General features: G+C 43.7%; 1 protein-coding gene across 1 annotated transcript in view; it reads left to right on the top strand.

Annotated features, from left to right (window-relative positions):
• Positions 1 to 6,202: 6,202 nt before the first annotated feature.
• The window catches only part of slc39a4 (solute carrier family 39 member 4), a 37,113-nt gene continuing 25,815 nt past the window's right edge, over positions 6,203 to 17,500 (top strand). The window contains exons 1-4 of the mRNA XM_063184873.1: positions 6,203 to 6,647; positions 10,355 to 10,702; positions 13,949 to 14,231; positions 17,385 to 17,500. The exon at positions 17,385 to 17,500 is cut by the window's right edge and continues 123 nt beyond it. Coding sequence (XP_063040943.1) covers positions 6,435 to 6,647; positions 10,355 to 10,702; positions 13,949 to 14,231; positions 17,385 to 17,500 — 960 coding nt within the window. The 5' untranslated portion in view covers positions 6,203 to 6,434. The remainder of the gene's footprint in view (positions 6,648 to 10,354; positions 10,703 to 13,948; positions 14,232 to 17,384) is intronic.

Raw genomic sequence — 17,500 nt, 5'->3', positions numbered from 1 at the left:
GGTCACGGCAGGGTCTCGTTTCCACTGCTCTTCGGCCCATGTTGTTTACTAGCTGGGTCGCTGACAGCTTTTGCCATGCGGGCCCAAGACAAAGTCATGTGAAAAGCCCCCAACCCTAATACTGTACAATATAAAAACAACGTAATGAGGACCCATTTATGGGCCTCTCTTTCTCTGGGCCCAGGACAACTTACCCATTTGTCGTCCATCCACCCACACACGTCGGCTTCCAGAGTTGTATTAAGTAAAAGTAGAAGTACAAATGTTACAAATGTAATTACAACATTAGTGGTATGATATTACTTTATACAACTCTGTTGGCTTCCCTGAATACTAGTTTAAGTGTACAATAAGTTTAAGTGTACAATACTAAGTGATGGTTTTGCCGCAGTGCAAACTAGCTGGTGTAGGCCTGTGGTATGGATATCTCACAGGTGGGTGGTAGAGTTGAGTCTCCCATTGAGAACTACATACATTACATTTCATACATTTCATCCGGGGCTGGAAGGGGACCAAAAAAATGCCCTGGGCATTTCTGGCACAGACTGGAGGACACCCCCTCTAAACTGCTGGACATTCTCTAAGAAAACAAACAAACAAACAAACAACAACAACATTGGCCTCTATGGATCCTCAGCCCTCTGAGAAAATTCCCTGTATTCCAGATGACTAGCACAGCCTAGCCTGATTATCATCGACTTACAAATCTCCTCGAGACTTGGTCTGACCAAGAGCACAACAATTAATATTTCCCAAGCGGCATTCCCCAAACAGCCTACCTTGGTTTGCTAATGGTTGTTTGCTACCCAACAAAGTGGGAGGAGTTCCCAATTTTTCGGGAGCTCAGAAAGTACTTGCATTGCTCTTGACCTGACTAGTAGCAATGCTGAAGGTGTTACGTCACAAGGATGGCATGGCCTGGCTAAGCACAGCCATGCTTTCATCCAAATGGAGGTTTACAGTAAAAGAGGACATTCTGTAAACAAGCCACAGATAGAGAAATGCCCGTTCCGCTTCTGCAAGTGTACATGAGATCGTTTCAGCATGGAAAACGATCAAGCGGGCCCTGCCGTGGCCAACCGGTAGGGCACTCGCCTGCCATGCCGCTGACCCGGTTCGATTCCTGGGCCGGGTCCTTTGCCGAGCCCTCTCCGTCTCTCTCCCAATTCGCTTCCTGTCCACAGCTCACACGGTCCTATATCAAATAAAGTCGAAAAAAAACAAAAAAAGGGCATACTGAAAAACAGGCCACAGATAGAGAAATGCCCGTTCCGCTTCTGCAAGTGTAGCCTACATGAGGTCGTTTCAGCATGGAAAACGACTAAGCGGGCCCTGCTGTCGCCTTTGCCGACCCCTCCCCGTCTCTCTCCCAATTCGCTTCCTGTCAACATCTCACACTGTCCTATCAAATAAAGTCGAAAAAATAACTTTAAATAAAAAAAGGAAAACGACCAAGCGATATCCCGAAGCGCCTTTCACTGTGTGCTACAAGCTGATGAACTGGTTTGAATTGATTTTGTAAACATTGTTTTAACATTGTGAAAATAACTTAGTGTGCCTTTAACGGAATGGCACCATATAACAACAGGCCTACAGGTAGGACAGCAGCTTTGCTCCAGAGAGGGTCACTGATGCTAAGCCTCAGGGATCTCTGCTCACTGATTGAAGCGGCGTGGAGATGTAACCTTAGAGGGATTATAGCAAATCTCCAATAGCTCTGTCAGCTGTTACACATCTTTGTTTTTTTCCCCTTTTTTTGTTATTGTCAGCATATGATAGGCTTGCAGGGTTTTTTTTTCATCTCATGTGCTTGTGACAATATAGTGTGTTTTCATGTCTTGTCTTTGGCTGTGCTTGACATGTGGTAACCTCAAATCAAAAGGAGAGGCATCAAAAGAGTGCCTCAATCATCGTGGGATGAACGCAGCTGAAGCACAAAGGGAAGCCCAATTAGGCGTGCTGGATGCTCAGAGCCAGGGACGAGGCCGCCCTCTTGTGGCCAAAAGAGGAACTGACAGGAAATATTTTTATTATTATTATTTCCTACAGTGACAGATGAGGCCCTTATGAGGCAGTGCGGGTCGAAACACCTGCTACCCCAACTGTGAGTTATGTGACAAGCAACTGATTTTCATATTCACAACACAACAATAGACTGTCCATGAATGATTCAGTGTATGTAGATTAATGGCTATTCACATCGGACGCACGGGCAATTAACAGGTGACAGAAAACATGCATGTTATGTTAGTTTATGAAGAAAGAGCAGTTGTACTATGAATGAGGATGCCATGGAAGTGAATAGGTCCAGTATGGAAGCCATGCCATCTATTGGAGGCTCATTGTTCATTTTCACCCTTGTTGTTTTAGCGTGTCTTTTTGTTGTCCATATATATAGTAGCCTATACTGTGTGATACGGTGCTATTCAGTAGTAAAAAACTAAAGCCTCCACTATCTGATGTCCAGAGTCTGATTTCAGGTCAAGGGCAAAGGTAGGTGGCTTGGTCTTAGAGAGCATGATTAAATAAGATACGATGTCCTGATTTGATTGTCATTGCATTTGACTGAAATTACAGTGTAACACGCAGGTTCATTTGTACCAATTCATACTTTGAGGGCAAACGAGACCATTCAAAAGAAAATAAAGAATTGGCACTTTGAGATCCAAACAGTGACTAAGAATGCTGTCCTTTCTTATCTCTTGTTTCATTTGTCTCGAAATTAGCAGTTACTTAGTTATTACTTTTGCACAGTTGAGGATGTTGCATTAAGTTTATTGAGATCTTGAGGGATAAAACAAAGGCATGTATAAGACACCCTACCATAAAACAAAGAAACACACGGGGCACTCAGTACAAGGCCATAATGTTTTTCTTCCACATTCCACATTCACAAACTGAAGGCAACAGCACGAGAGTTGCCATTTACTTTTGTAAGGTATGTATGCCATTGTTTCATGCCCCTAGGCTCTGACATTTACCCTTGTGAATTATTTACAGTCTTTGCACTGCTTGCTTTGGTATTGGTTATGATTTGCTGTAAAGTTTTGTCTGTCAGTAAGTAGGCTAGTTTAGGCCCCCAGAAGACATTTCGGAATGCCTAGCTGCCAGAGAAACAAATACGGTACAAACACCTTAATTTCTAAATCATTCTATATCACTTCACTACTCAAGCAAAGGAGAATAAAACAACATTCACACACTTCTACATGGAATACACTTCATTCAATATTATTTTACACGCACCAGGAGCATTCAAGGCTTTACATGTAATGTATTGGACTGTGCTATGCCCTAACAGCTTATGGATTTAGTTGTATGAAAATACTCTACACTCTACTCTGCAGTGTTTTTACAGGTTTTTGATATGTGAATTTTGGAGTGTAATGCAAGACAAATTTCTTTAGAAACAGACAGTAGCCTCTTGCTACAGATGGGGTTGCCGGCAGGCCTATTCACTATTTGCTGAAAATGCTCAACTACATCATGACAACATTGCTATGACAATGCTACCAAGAGCCTTAAGAAACAGATTAAGACATAGTCATTACAATTTTGGTGACAGTACGATTATAATATGTTCTGCGCTAAAGGCTTAAATCATTATCTTGTCTTAGCTATCCTATGTTGCTTTTATCAACTCACAAAACCAGGTCTCTATTAGGGTCAACAGGTGCACAGTGCAGGCCAAGGCGTGTACTCCATGGGGCTACGGATAACCAACCACACGTAGCAAACATATGTGGGTCAAGGGGTGTGCGACGTGAAGTGAAGTGATGAAGTTGAGTGTTTAAGTGACTACTACTGGCTTGCTAGGCGATTTGTGTGTAAATATGCATATGCCTGTACCTTATCCCTTTATAGGGCAAGTGACTACATTTGATCACTTCCGATTTCTTGCAGACATATCACAAATGCCCCTGCCATGCCTCTCTACAACCAAGTGGGTTATATCAAATTAATCGGGGGGAATCAGGCTTTCACACAGATAGTAACATCATGACATTGAACCAATCAGCAGTGCCCTGGAGCCTGTCAAACTTTTTTTTTTCACTGGCGAGCAAGTGTCTACACGGTTCACGCCGGTGCCTTCCTCATTCATTAAAATGTTCCTCAGTTGAGTAGAGTAGAGTAGAGTAGAGTAGAGTAGAGTAACTGTATTGATCCCCAAGGGGAAATTCAGGAGCAACTGAACAGAACAGCTCTGAACACTCACTGAACCAACAAACAAAACAGAACTGACCTCTCCGTTTGCATTGCTTTTATGGCCACACCAATGACATTATAACACTGAGGAAATGACCTGCAAGTCAACTGAGCCCAGGAGGCATTCTACAAAAAAAGGAGCAAAAAAAAAAAACTATCCCCTCTCTCCTCAAGGAAGTTCCTGCCTGACTGACGGTCAAGTATGTTGGTCACCTGACCATGAAAACAAACAGAAACCTCTGTGTGTGTGTGTGTGTGTGTGGCCACAAAGCCCCACTGCAATGCATTGCACACGGCCCAGGTTTGACTTACTTTCAGCCACAACAACTAAGCGTCACATGACCGTGGTGATCCCTTCACAGGGGTGCGTGCATTTGAGGATGTGTGTGTGTGTGTGTGTGTGTGTGTGTGTGTGTGTGTGTGTGTGTGTGTGTGTGTGTGTGTGTGTGTTTGCGTGTGTGTGTGTGTGTGTGCATGCGTACATGCGTGAGTGCATTCGTGTGTGTGTGTATGTGTGCGTGCATGCGTAAGTGCGTTCGTGCGTGTGTGGGGGCATGTGTGTGTGTGTGCCGTGCGTGCGTGTGTGTTTGTAAGTGGGGGGTTAGCAGAAAGTAGAGTGACTTTCTCTGGTGGTAGACATGTGGTGGTGATGGTGGTGGATATGTGGTGGTGGTAGTGGGGGCCCCTGAGTGGGATAAAGCAGCCATAAAACTAAGCCCCTCCACACAGGAGCAGTTTGAAGAGAATAAAGGGGACCCCATGTCCCTCTTTGCCAAGAGGCCCCCAACGCCTTGCAACGGCCCTGGTGACCAGGGAACCTGACAGGGGGGGACAAAGGGGTCACTTGTCCCGGGCCCAGGGAGACAGGGGGCCCATAATTGGTTCTTTAATACATTGTTTGTGCTGGATGTGGGCCGTTTAAGATGACTGTCCCAGGCCCAGCAAAAGCTGCCAGCGGCCCTGCTGGTGACCTTCACTGCTGGTGGTGCTGGGCCTGTGGTGGTCGTAGTGATGGGGTGGGGGTAACGCAGTCATAAACACAGGCAGAGGCAGTCATATCAGGGAGGTCAACGATGGTACTCCCCTGGCTTTAAATCATAAAGGGGATAGGTATAGGGAGGGAGGAAGGGTTGGGGGATGGGGGGCGCTGTCAGGGAAGCCGACAGGGAGGCAAAGGGGTCATTTGTCCTGGGCCCAGGCAGAAAGGGGGCCCAAAATTGCGTTTCTGTCACATTGTATGTATTGGATAGGGGGCCCTTTCAGATGTCTTTCTCCTGGGCCCAGAAAAAGTTGTTGCAGGCCATGTGAAAATTCCTATTTTTGGATTAGATTAGCTTTAGTAGGCTAACTGGGCTGGCCGAGCATGCAGGATCAGACTGAGGTGAAGCAGGGGGAGGTAGGGTAAGGGTGGGGGAGTAAAAGCAGATCATGAGGGTGTTTTTTAAACACAGTGCCGAGAAATTATAGTCAGAGTGTTGTGTTGTGTTGACTCACAGCGGAGGTGTGCTGCTGGGAAGGAAACAATGGGAACACAGAGGTGTGGGGTGTTCTACGGCTCGTGTGATTAATTCCCACCTGTCTGTGATGATGAAGCAGGACGGTCTGTCAGGTGCGTTGAGGAGTTCCCAATATAAGTGGTGCCGGTTTTGGTTCTGGGAGAAAATCTGGTCTTGAGGAGATTTTTTTTTTTTTAACAATATTGGAAAGAGATTTTGTCCAAGAACATGCAACCTTGTACATCATAACTCATCAAAATGCTGTACTGCATAACATTAAGGTGAGATGTTTTTTTTCCAAACTATTCGGCCTACTAACCCACTTAACACCTTTATTTACACTACTAACACGTTTTGGGGAAAATAAACTAATCTCGGATGACTGTTGGACATATCTTGTGTTGTTTTTATCAGGATGGCCAAATGGAAAAGAACAAATCATTGAACTGTCGTTGGGGGACTTTCTGTGGTGAAACAGGACGTTTTAGGGGTGGCGAAGCCCTTGTCCATCAACTAGCTCGCAGGTCTCGGTTTATGGAATCCTACAGGAGCTCACGTTTGCCGACGGCCAATCAGAGCGGAGAGAGCCGCCGAGCAACAGGAACCTCTACCTTTGCCTCTAATACACTTGTATGTAAGAGCTGAAAGAATCCAACTTTCTTCAGACAGTACACTTGCTTCTCGTCAGTGGATCTCTTTTGTGTTTTAAAAAACACACCATAAAAGACCACCATGGCTCAAACAAGCATAAGACTTTGTGTGACTCTTCTCTGCTGTTTTAGTCTGACTTTTCTCAACTGTGCAGAGTGCTCCAAAGAGGACATATTTTCCAACGTGCTGGCCCTGCTGTCTCCGGGTGAAATGCACCTGACAGAGGAAGCTGTTCGTTCGGTTCTGACGGAGTTGGAGAAACGTGTGCAGTGCAGCGATGTGTCGTGTGGAAAGGTATTTTAACTCGCTTCAACTTACTTTTTCCAAGGTCGAGGTCCAGCAATACCGCAGCGATAGTAACGTGCGCTACTGAAAATACCCATCTGGAATTTGGTGAAGTGCGCAAAGGGAGGGAAACAGTTCAGACTGAGCGATGGCTTTAACTGAAATAGAATATCACAACTTTTTGGTATCATAAAGATAGAATCATCCTGCATTCACTGTGATAGTTCATCGAGCCTTGTCTTAAATGTTTATACTTTTTCATTTGCTATTTGCCTGCTTTGTACCGAGCTATATAGCCTAATATTAATAATATCGAGTTGGCTATTATAACAATTACAATAACATTGATAATACTATATTTTCGTTGAGGTGTAACTATATAGTTTACCCTACATGTAGTTTTTTGTCAATCAATTCAATAGGTTTAAGTAATCCTATAACAGGAAGGAATAATTTCATTTTAAGTGCCTCAAACTAGCATAAAAGGAACAAAAGTAATGAATTCAAAGTAGAATAGCGTTTCATGTAGCCTATTACATTTTTGCCACAACCTCTCTGGTTTTCAATCCAATATATTACAATTATCTATTCATAAGAAGATGAAGGCATGTGTGAAGAATGTCTTATTCAAGATGATATTGACTTGTACATTCATAATTATTGAAAAATGAAAACAATTGCAAATGAAAATGGCAAACTTTTCTTGAAACACTTCAACTTTTATAGGATATGGACTTTGTCTCAGGTTCAATGGGTCTATACATGACATCCGTTGCACTTAGCCCCACAGTGTCATTTGCACGCAGTGCACAAAATACTTGTGATATGTCAACAAAAGCCTGAAAAAAAAAATATTTTTCATTCAAGTAAAATAAAATGTCCCCTGTTTAAATATTGATAGAAGTTGGGCAAGTCACACTTACTGAAAAGATTCTGGGAAGCTTTTTTAAAAGCCCTGTTGCGCAAACATACATTTCCTCGATCATGTTTCCTGGTTTCATACTTTTGAGCTAAAGAAACTTATCACAACCATGTGATGCTTTGGGGTTTAAGGTATGTAAGAGGTAGGCCTATGTTAAATTGAACAATAGAAGGTTTCTCTGAGGAATGGTCTCTGCTACCAGAAACAGGGGTATTCGTTCCAGTTTTAAAGGGTGGAAACTGTTCCCATGCACAGTATTCCTCCAACACATGTCCTTAAAAACTGGTTAGTGAAATTTACCTGTCTGGTTATTAGTGTAGTTATAGCATCATCTAAAGGCTAAATCGAACAGGTGGCCGGAAGTTCACTAGGCCTTGGTCTGGCTACACGGACATTTCTTGAGAACGGCTATGGTTTTATCAGTTTATATGAAAAATGAAAAAAGGTCGCACCATGCATAGGTTTTTTATTACACAGACGTGTTACGGCGTTCTGAATTTATGTGTTATAAGAGGGCCAAATGGATGTCTTTACAAAAATATCCACATACCTACATGTAAACAGGGCCTATGAATATTTTGAGGTTTTCCCCACATATACTTGCAGCAATAATTCAGATAATTTCGATGTTTAGGCTGCAGATGATAAATTCATATCCGTTTTGGAAGATAAATAGGCTATTAAAGTCTACTTTATTGTTATAGTTTCAATGTAGTCTCTCTCCTGTGGGCCTATAGCTTTGAACAACCCCCCCCACCCCCCCACCCCCATCTTGTCCATTTTAACGGTTGCATTTTATTCTGCCATCTTCCCATTGCATCACATTGTTTAATTGGTACATTCATTGTTGTTTAATGTGTCCTTAATGGCTGTCTACGTACATCTAGTACATTTTACAGTGTTGATTCAATAACTGAAGAATAGGACACCAACACTACAAGACATTTTACTCCGAGTCTGTAGGCTAAGTGTTGAACTAACACGGCCACCAGGGGCGGCGCTACAGGGAGGGCGAGCAGGGCATTTGCCCCTGGGCCCAGGGCCCTCCCGTATTCATGCTGGGGGCCCTATTGTGACCCTTGGCAGGCCGTATGGGGGCCCTGCAAGTGTCTTGCCCTGGGGCCCTGTGTGCAATTCTTCCGCCGCTGACTGCCACACTCACTGTCTTCAACGACAGCGTGTTCATCAGGAAGCAACAGGATGCCAATTAGTTCAATAATCTTCTTGGCACATGAGCAACATGTAACGCAATTGACAACTTCCAAACTTATGTAACCTAACTGACAACTTCTGCTGCCATATAAGGAACCACAATAGAAATAAGTCCTGGACTTTTTTGTGTAAACCCCTGTCTATTTATTCCTTTCAATGTATGGTTACTGTTGCTGTACAATGTGTTTACATCTAATAGACAAAATAAATTAATTAATGAATTCATTCAAAGGTTACATTTGCTCCCCGAGATGCAGGGTCCCCAAACTTGGCTGGATTTTATCATTTGCTTCTTTAAAAAAAAAAAAAAAACTTTGTGTGGGGTTTCCGAGATTTGGACATTTTATGTTATGAGGCCAATATCAAGGCATGTCGTTATTATGACAAGTACAGCAACAGGAAATGTTTGTCTATAGTGGCCATGGCAGTAACATACTGATAAAGCCGATATCAGACGAGACAGAACGAAATGAGCTTCCATTTAAATGATAAACTGAGAAAACAGAATGCCTTTTTGTTTGTCTCTATTGATATGAGCGTACACACGCTATGTGCACAAATGCACACTATGAACGCATGAATCACAACATTGAAAAAATGTGTGTGAATTACACTGTGGTCCACGTGTACAGCATGTCATGGTGATAAACACCACTTTATATAATTATCACTCTCATGTTGTGGTCGTTGTACTCACCACCTCGCAGTTATTATTATGGTCAGGGACAGATTAACTTAAGGAAGAAAAATCCGCACTCACAAACTGCGTCTCATTATTTATTTATATTACCACCATGTCCAAAAAGCAAACGCGTTTCGGCTATCAAGCCTTCATCAGGCTTGATAGCCGAAACGCGTTTGCTTTTTGGACATGGTGGTAATATAAATAAATAATGAGACGCAGTTTGTGAGTGCGGATTTTTCTTCCTTAAGTTGATACATTTTATCTCGCACCCTTTCGTTTTTCCAAGAAGTTGAGCGCGTCCTTTGCCAAAACAGGGACAGATTAACACACAGGCTAGATATGACTGCATCATAGTATCAGGAATGCATTTCTCACTCAGAAATTGTGATACCAACAAAAGAAGAACGATAAAGGGAAATCTGATTGTTCAATGCAAACTACATACAGTGTGTCTGCAAAAAGGCTGACAATACAATGTTCCAAAGTATTCAAAGTGCATTATTCACACTGATTGACAGAGCGGAATAAGTTGCACATTACATTACAAATTAGAAATGACATTCTGTAACATTTATTCTCTAGTATTGGGAGGGATACAGAATAAAATATGAATCCCAACTCTGCTATGCTAGTCCATGAGCATGCACACCTCATGGGTTAGTGGGATATATTTAAAAGTATGCAAACCTTTCCAACACAGGGGTGTACCACCAAATTCTGGGCTCTAAGCCTCCCCATATGATATTTTTTATATTATTTTTTTTCTTGTTTATTTTTTGTTTTAAACTTAAAGTACTCCACCAATTAGTGGGGCCCTGTAGACCCACTCCCCCCTCCCCCCCATTCCCCTTTACCTCCCCTAGCGCTAATGTCACTAACACTCCTGTCCTCCCCCAGTGTCTGTCCGTGGACCACGTGGGTCAGCTGGTCTCCAACTTCTCCTCGAGCCGGGAGCTGGACATGCACGGCTACTTCCACCTGGCGGCCGGCGGCTGCCTGTACCTCAGCGCACCTGAGCGGGCATGCCAGGCCGCCAGGGAGGGCCGCTGGGCACAGGAGACGGACCAGTTCATCCACAGCCTCATGGAAGGAGGAGGAGGAGGCGACCACCACCATCACGGGGAGGAAGAAGATCATGAGCATGAGGCGGCGGGAGGAGAGGAGGAGCACGCAGAGCACGAGGGCGAGGAGGTGGAGAGGCTGTTTCACCTGATGGAGGAGCACTACCTGCCTGAACGCAACCAGGTGTGTGTTGGGAGGAACGGAGGGAGGGAGGGGAGTGGTATGTGTGGGTCTTATACCTATCTTCTACGTATATTACATCTATCATACACCTACACTCACCGACCACTTTAATTGGCACACTTTTCCAATTGCTCATTGATGCAAATTTCATTCAAAATCATTCAATCACACAGTGCCAACTCAATCAAGACTATCTAATGCAGTTCAAACTGAGCATTAGAATGGGGAATAAAAGTGATTTTCTGTAGGTGACTTTGAACATGGCATGATTGTGGTTGCCAGATGGGCTTGGTTTGCGTATTTCAGAAACTGCTGATCTACTAGGTCTAGGATATTCATGCACAGCCATTTCTAGGGTTTACAGAGAATGGTCCAAAAAAGAGGAAATATTCAGTGAGCAGCAGTTCTGTGTGCGAAAATGCCTTGTTGATACCAGTGGTCAGGAGAATTAGCCTGATTATCATCGACTTTCAAATCTCTTCGATAACAATTAACATTTCCCAAACAGCGTTTCCCAAATGGCCTACATTGGTTTGCTAATGATTGTTTGCTTCCCAACAAATTGGGAGGAGTTCCCGTATTTGCAGGAACTCAGAAAGTACTTGCATTGCTCTTGACCTGACTGGTAGCAACGCTGAAGCAGTTGTGTCACTAGGAGGGCACGGCTTGGCTAGAGGAGAAATGGCCAGACTGGTTCGACCTGAAGCAGTAGCTCAAATAACCACTCGTAACAACCAAGGTATTCATAAGAGCATCTCTGGTGCCACTCCTGTCAGCTAAGAACAGGAAAAGTCATATAATTAGCACAGCAAGGTTTCCCCCAGGATTTTCTTGAAGGTGCGGTGGCAGGACCCCGCCAACCAAGGAGACCCCTTTACTTTCTGAGTTCCTGCAAATACGGGAACTCCTCCCAATTTGTTGGGAAGCAAACAATCATTAGCAAACCAAGGGAGGCCATTTGGGAAACGCCGTTTGGGAAATGTTAATTGTTATGCTCTTGGTCAGACCAAGTCTCGAAGAGATTTGAAAGTCGATGATAATCAGGCTAATTCTCCTGACCACTGGTATCAACAAGGCATTTTCGCCCACAGAACTGCTGCTCACTGGATATTTCCTCTTTTTTGGACCATTCTCTGTAAACCCTAGAAATGGCTGTGCGTGAATATCCTAGACCTAGTAGATCAGCAGTTTCTGAAATACGCAAACCAAGCCCATCTGGCAACCACAATCATGCCATGTTCAAAGTCACCTACAGAAAATCACTTTTATTCCCCATTCTAATGCTCAGTTTGAACTGCATTAGATAGTCTTGATTGAGTTGGCACTGTGTGATTGAATGACAGGTTCAGAGTTCTTTTACAACACTCGGTATAACACTCTTTACAACATTCAGTATGGTCAAAATTTGGTGTCAACAACATGAAAACATGGATCCACCCTGCTTTGTATCAAGAGTTCAGGGTGGTGATGTAGTGGCGTAGGAATATTTTCTTGGCTCAATGTGGGCCCCATAGTAGCCTATGAATTGAGCTTTGTTGGAATGCTACAGCCTATCTGAGTATTGTCGCAGGGAGATTCTGAAGGCAAAAGGGGGTCCAAGCCAGTGTGTGTGTGTGTGTCTGTGTGTGTTTGTTTGCATTTATTTGTACATATTTCTCTGTATTCTACACCTGAAAGGAGGATACTCAGAGCTTAAGGAATAAGTCTGTGGATGTTTCTTTGTGTTTTGTGTTGTAGCATGTGTTGTAGTGCTGTATAGTTGCATGATCGGGTATACATGGTGTGTAGGGTGCGTGAGCGTTTGTGTGCTTGCATGCAGAGATGTCTTGTAGAATGGAAAGTACAAGATGGAATAAACACAGAAGTAAAACAAAACAGTAAAGGCGGACTCAAAACTTTTACTGGAGTTATAGTCTGGCTTCGACTTCTCGTTTTTGTGTGAAACTGAGCCCTTTGAGGTATGCCCCATACCTGATGCGAAACTTCCCGTACTGCCTCTAGTTCCAGTGAGCAGGTCAATCCTTCCGCATTGCCAGCTGCCAGGGTCCGATCATGACTTAGAGACAGGGATTATCTGTACTGATAGGACTGAGAGATATCATGATACGCGATATGATATGAGACCCAACTCTCAAGGTGATGATACAAGCTGTCTGGGCAGCTTTTTTTAACCATTCCATCAGATAATGTATTGTCATTCATGATGTTGCCTGGCAACATCGCTCAAAAAGTCGCCCTGTGTATCATCATTATCTTTAGACTTATCGTGATAAGGCAGGTGGGACCTGACTCTCAGCAGAATAAGCAGTATCTGGAGTGGGAAGTGTCTACAACACAGTAATCTGCCTTACCTGCACCTAGGGAATAGAGGTGTGTGGCTGTGGGTTGGTCGCTGTGTGTGTGTGTGTGTGTGTGTGTGTGTGTGTGTGTGTGTGTGTGTGTGTGTGTGTGTGTGTGTGTGTGTGTGTGTGTGTGTGTGTGTGTGTGTGTGTGTGTGTGTGTGTGTTTTGGGGGGGGGGGGGGGGGTTGGAAGCATACTGTAGGTACACACCCCTTTCAGAAGTGTGTTATTGTAATTAAGCAGAGGCAAAACCTTTTTCATAGGGCCAGTCATGGGTATGCTGTTAGGGCGTCAGACTTGTATTCCAAAGGTTGCTGGTTCGACTCCCGACCCGCCAGTTTGCTGGGGGTAGTAATTAACCAGTGCTCTCCCCCATCCTCCACCTTAACTGAGGTACCTTGAGCATTGTACCGTCCCGCCGCACTGCTCCCTTGGGGCGCCATAGAGACATAAATGCAATTTCGTTGTGTGCAGTGTAAACACTGTGCTGTGGAGTGCTGTGTCACAATGACAATGGGAGTTGGAGTTTCCCTGTTGGGCTTTAGGCTTTAAAAAAAACTTTTACTACTCCTATTGTCCCTAGTGGTCTGTTGGTGTGCTTTGGAGTGCTGTGTCACAATGACAATGGGAGTTGGAGTTTCCCTGTTGGGCTTTAGGCTTTAAAAAAAACTTTTACTACTCCTATTGTCCCTAGTGGTCTGTTGGTTTACTTGGTCATGGCGTCACGTGCCCTTTTTTTGCCATTTGGAAAAACTAACAGATTGCAGGCATCATTTGATTTTGATGTAAATGTTTTAAGTTATCCCTGATGTAGTATGTGTCTGTGTGTATGTCTGTGTGTTTGTCTGTGTGTATGTCTGTGTGTCTGTGTGTGCGCACGCGTGCACATGTGCCTGTTTCCACAGCCCTGCGTCACCATAACAGACATCCTGAGCGATATCCATCGTCATCACCATGGCAACGAGACCCTGGAGGGTCAGCATCAGGACCATGATGGCATGGGGGAGCATGAGGAGGAGCATCACGAGGAGGAGCATCACGACCATGGGGACCTGGAGGCGATGTTCGGGGCGGTGCTCTACCACGCCCTGAGGGGACGCTGCCTGACCACCAGGGAGCTGCCTCAGGAGGACTTCTTCCTAGACTTCATCTTCGGACACTTTGGCTCTGACAATGCCACTCTGCAAGGTGACTCTTTAAAAAAAAACATTTGTAGCCCCTTAATGCACACCATACCTCCAGTGGCATGTTGTAATAGTCATTGAAAAGTTAACTACCATAGTACTACAATACTATGACATAACACAGGGCCTTTAGTAATGCACTACGACTTGGTCATTGACATCCTGGTAACAGCAAATCTTAACGGGTTAAAACAATTTTAAAAAAATCTTTATATTGAGACTCACGAGAGAGAGAGAGAGAGAGAGAGAGAGAGAGAGAGGGATTAGGGCTGTGACATGACCCAGGCCGGATTCGAACCTGGGTCATCATGGGCATGCAAGCTCATATGTGAAGAGGGCTTAGCATTGCTGCATCAAAGCACCCCCCTAAGTTGACTTTTGTAACGGGATGTTGTCATTGTAGAAAGCGATGTACTGTAGCATGCCATTTTTGCAAGACTGGACAATCCTACGCCAGTCAATCAGCAAACCAATAGATCTCTGCTACTTTGCTTGGGAGATGTTAGGATAATTTCTTCACACACCTTTGGTACATTTACTGTAATAGATTTTTGCATACATCACACTTCAAAATGATACAGATATCACATATTGGGCCTTTAATATGCCTATTAAAACGATGTTAATTGATGTGAACATGTCTTCATCCTCGGACACGTTGGCTCCGGCAGTGTCACTCCACAAGGTGACTTTCTTCCTCTGCGCAGCCACCGCCAGTGTGATGTTAATCATTTATTTCACTTTGACGGCTCCGCGTTTTGACATGTTTTTGTCACAATTATTCATCGGTCGCAGTCGAGTGAGTGTGTGACAGAGTCGCTTCAAACAATAATGTTCACATCATCGTGCGCTAGGAGAGTTTGGAGAAAGTTCTGACAGCATGGCATAGAGAGAGCTACACACACACACACACACACACACAAACGCATACACACACACTATAGACAATGTTAGACCTAGAGACAAATGAATACAGACACAGGCATACAGAGAGAGGGAGAGAGGAAGAGAGAGTCAGACTGAGGAAGAGAGAGAGAAAGCGCGAGAGAAATCCAAATGAAGACAGATAGAATTATGCAGAGATTATTTTAAGCAGCTATCTGGTGGCGGTGCATGCAAGCACATAATTTACTTTAAACATTATTATTGTAGCCTCTTACTGCAGATAGGGTCGCCGGCGAGCCTATTCACTTTTTGCTGAAGATGCTCAACTACATCAAAACAACGTTGCTATGACAGTGCCGAGAGCCTTAAGTAACAGATTAAGACATAGCCATTACAATTTTGGTGACAGGAAGGTTATAACATAGGCTAAGGGTTAACCCCTTAGCGCAGCACTTTGGCTCTCTGTAATGTCATAGCAATGTTGTTATGATGTAGTTAAGCATTTTCAGCAAGTGGATAGGGTCGCCGGCGACCCGTGCTGCAGTAAGAGGCTAAGCAGCTATCTGATAGCCGTGGATGTGAGCACATTATTTTGAACAATATTATCTTAAGCAGCTAACTGGTGGCAGCGTTTATACAAGATAATGACTCATCATGACTCATCATGACTCATCGCGAGATTCCCAAAGCTTATTTTCCCGTGCAAAACAATAACAAGGACTTTTTCCCACAGCGCTCCTACAGATTTGTCATTCATATAACAATAACTCAGTCAACACCTAACAATGTTACTTTGTACACTATTCTTACTTTATACTCCAGTCAACACCTCCTAACCATATTACTGCACATCAACAGTTAACAACCTGTATGCATGGTCGTAACTGTGTAAGTCAGGATTTTTGCACAGGTTTGAATGAATCCTTCAAATAGACCATGGTTTTATTGTAGTAATCATGGTTTCTCTATGTACTCTGAACCAACCATGGTATTAATATGGCTTATCCATGTTTTTTGGGGGTAACCGTGAAAACCGTTGATCCTGACTAACCATGGATCATGGTTATTCATGGTTGTTGTGTTTTTTTCAGCATGGTTTGTGTCTAAGGTTTAACCATGGTACAAACCATGCTGAAAAAAGCATGGTTAATTGTGGGTTTCATGGTCACCCAAAAAAACATGAGAACTTGCCGTGAGCAGCCGTGGACTGAAGATCACAGAGTTGTAGGTTCGAACCCCACCCTTATCTCTCCCTACTCCTCCATCCATGACTGAAGTGCCCTTGAGCAAGGCACCTAACCCCACATTGCTCCAAGGACTCTCACCAATATGTGCGTTGGATATAAAAAGCGGCAGCTAAGTGTAATTTAATGAATAATTCTAAACCATGGTAAAACCTTGGTTAGTTTTCGGAGTAAAACCATGGTTCACTTTATAGTTAAACCATAGTCAAACCAAAAACCGTGCCGAACCATGCTAAAAAAAACATGAAATCATGGTTAACCATGGTCGATTTTCGTAAGGGAAGAGGTGGGTAACAATGGGTTCTTCTTTTCTTTGTAATTCTTTACAAGGCGAGACACCTTGATGAAATTCAGGAAGTAGCTAGACAAGACGAGACGCTGCCAAAGGCAACAGCCAAAATGTTTTGTCTGCTTTCCTGCTGCTATGTAAAAAAAGAAAAATTACAAAGAAAAGAAGAAGAACCGAGTGCGATCCACCTCTTCTTTCTACGGTTTATTGAACTGGAGAACCACCACACATGGGAGAGCGCAGTGTCTTAACCACTACTCCTGCCACAGGTTTAAAATGAAATTTGGCATTCAAATAATCACACAGCCAACACACAGTCCATACATATTACACAGTGGTACACCAGGCACATCTCGTGCCAACAGTAACCCAATGGCACAGTGCCAGAAGGCCTACATATTAAATGTAACATGCTGTATTACATACTGTGTTAAACTGCACATAATGAATGTAAGAGTGTTGAATAATGTGCAACCTATTCACCCATTTATTGTGCAGAACTAGATGTGTATAATAATGTAACTAGAAATACACTCTGTTTTTGTGGAGTGTGAAACTGGAATGTCAAAATATATCGCAATGGTGAAGAATTTCTAAAAAACAAAATCCTGAATCCGGATCAAACAAACAGACAGACAAACAGACTCCTTGGCGGAGGTAATGATTATGTAATGTGTTATGATTTTATACTGTAATAACGTGTCATTTCTTCACCCGTTATTTCTGTGGCCGCCTTCAGATTTGGACACGGTGATGAAGACCTTGAACCTGGCCCAGGAGGAGCATGGAGGTGACGACCATGGCGACCACGGTCACGATCACCACGACGATGCACGTGACGTGACGATGATGAGC

Source organism: Engraulis encrasicolus, chromosome 20 (genome assembly GCF_034702125.1).
Source record: "Engraulis encrasicolus isolate BLACKSEA-1 chromosome 20, IST_EnEncr_1.0, whole genome shotgun sequence".
Lineage (NCBI taxonomy): Eukaryota > Metazoa > Chordata > Actinopteri > Clupeiformes > Engraulidae > Engraulis > Engraulis encrasicolus.
The sequence above is the reverse complement of the archived record's forward strand: the minus strand, read 5'-3'. Positions and strand labels throughout refer to the sequence as shown.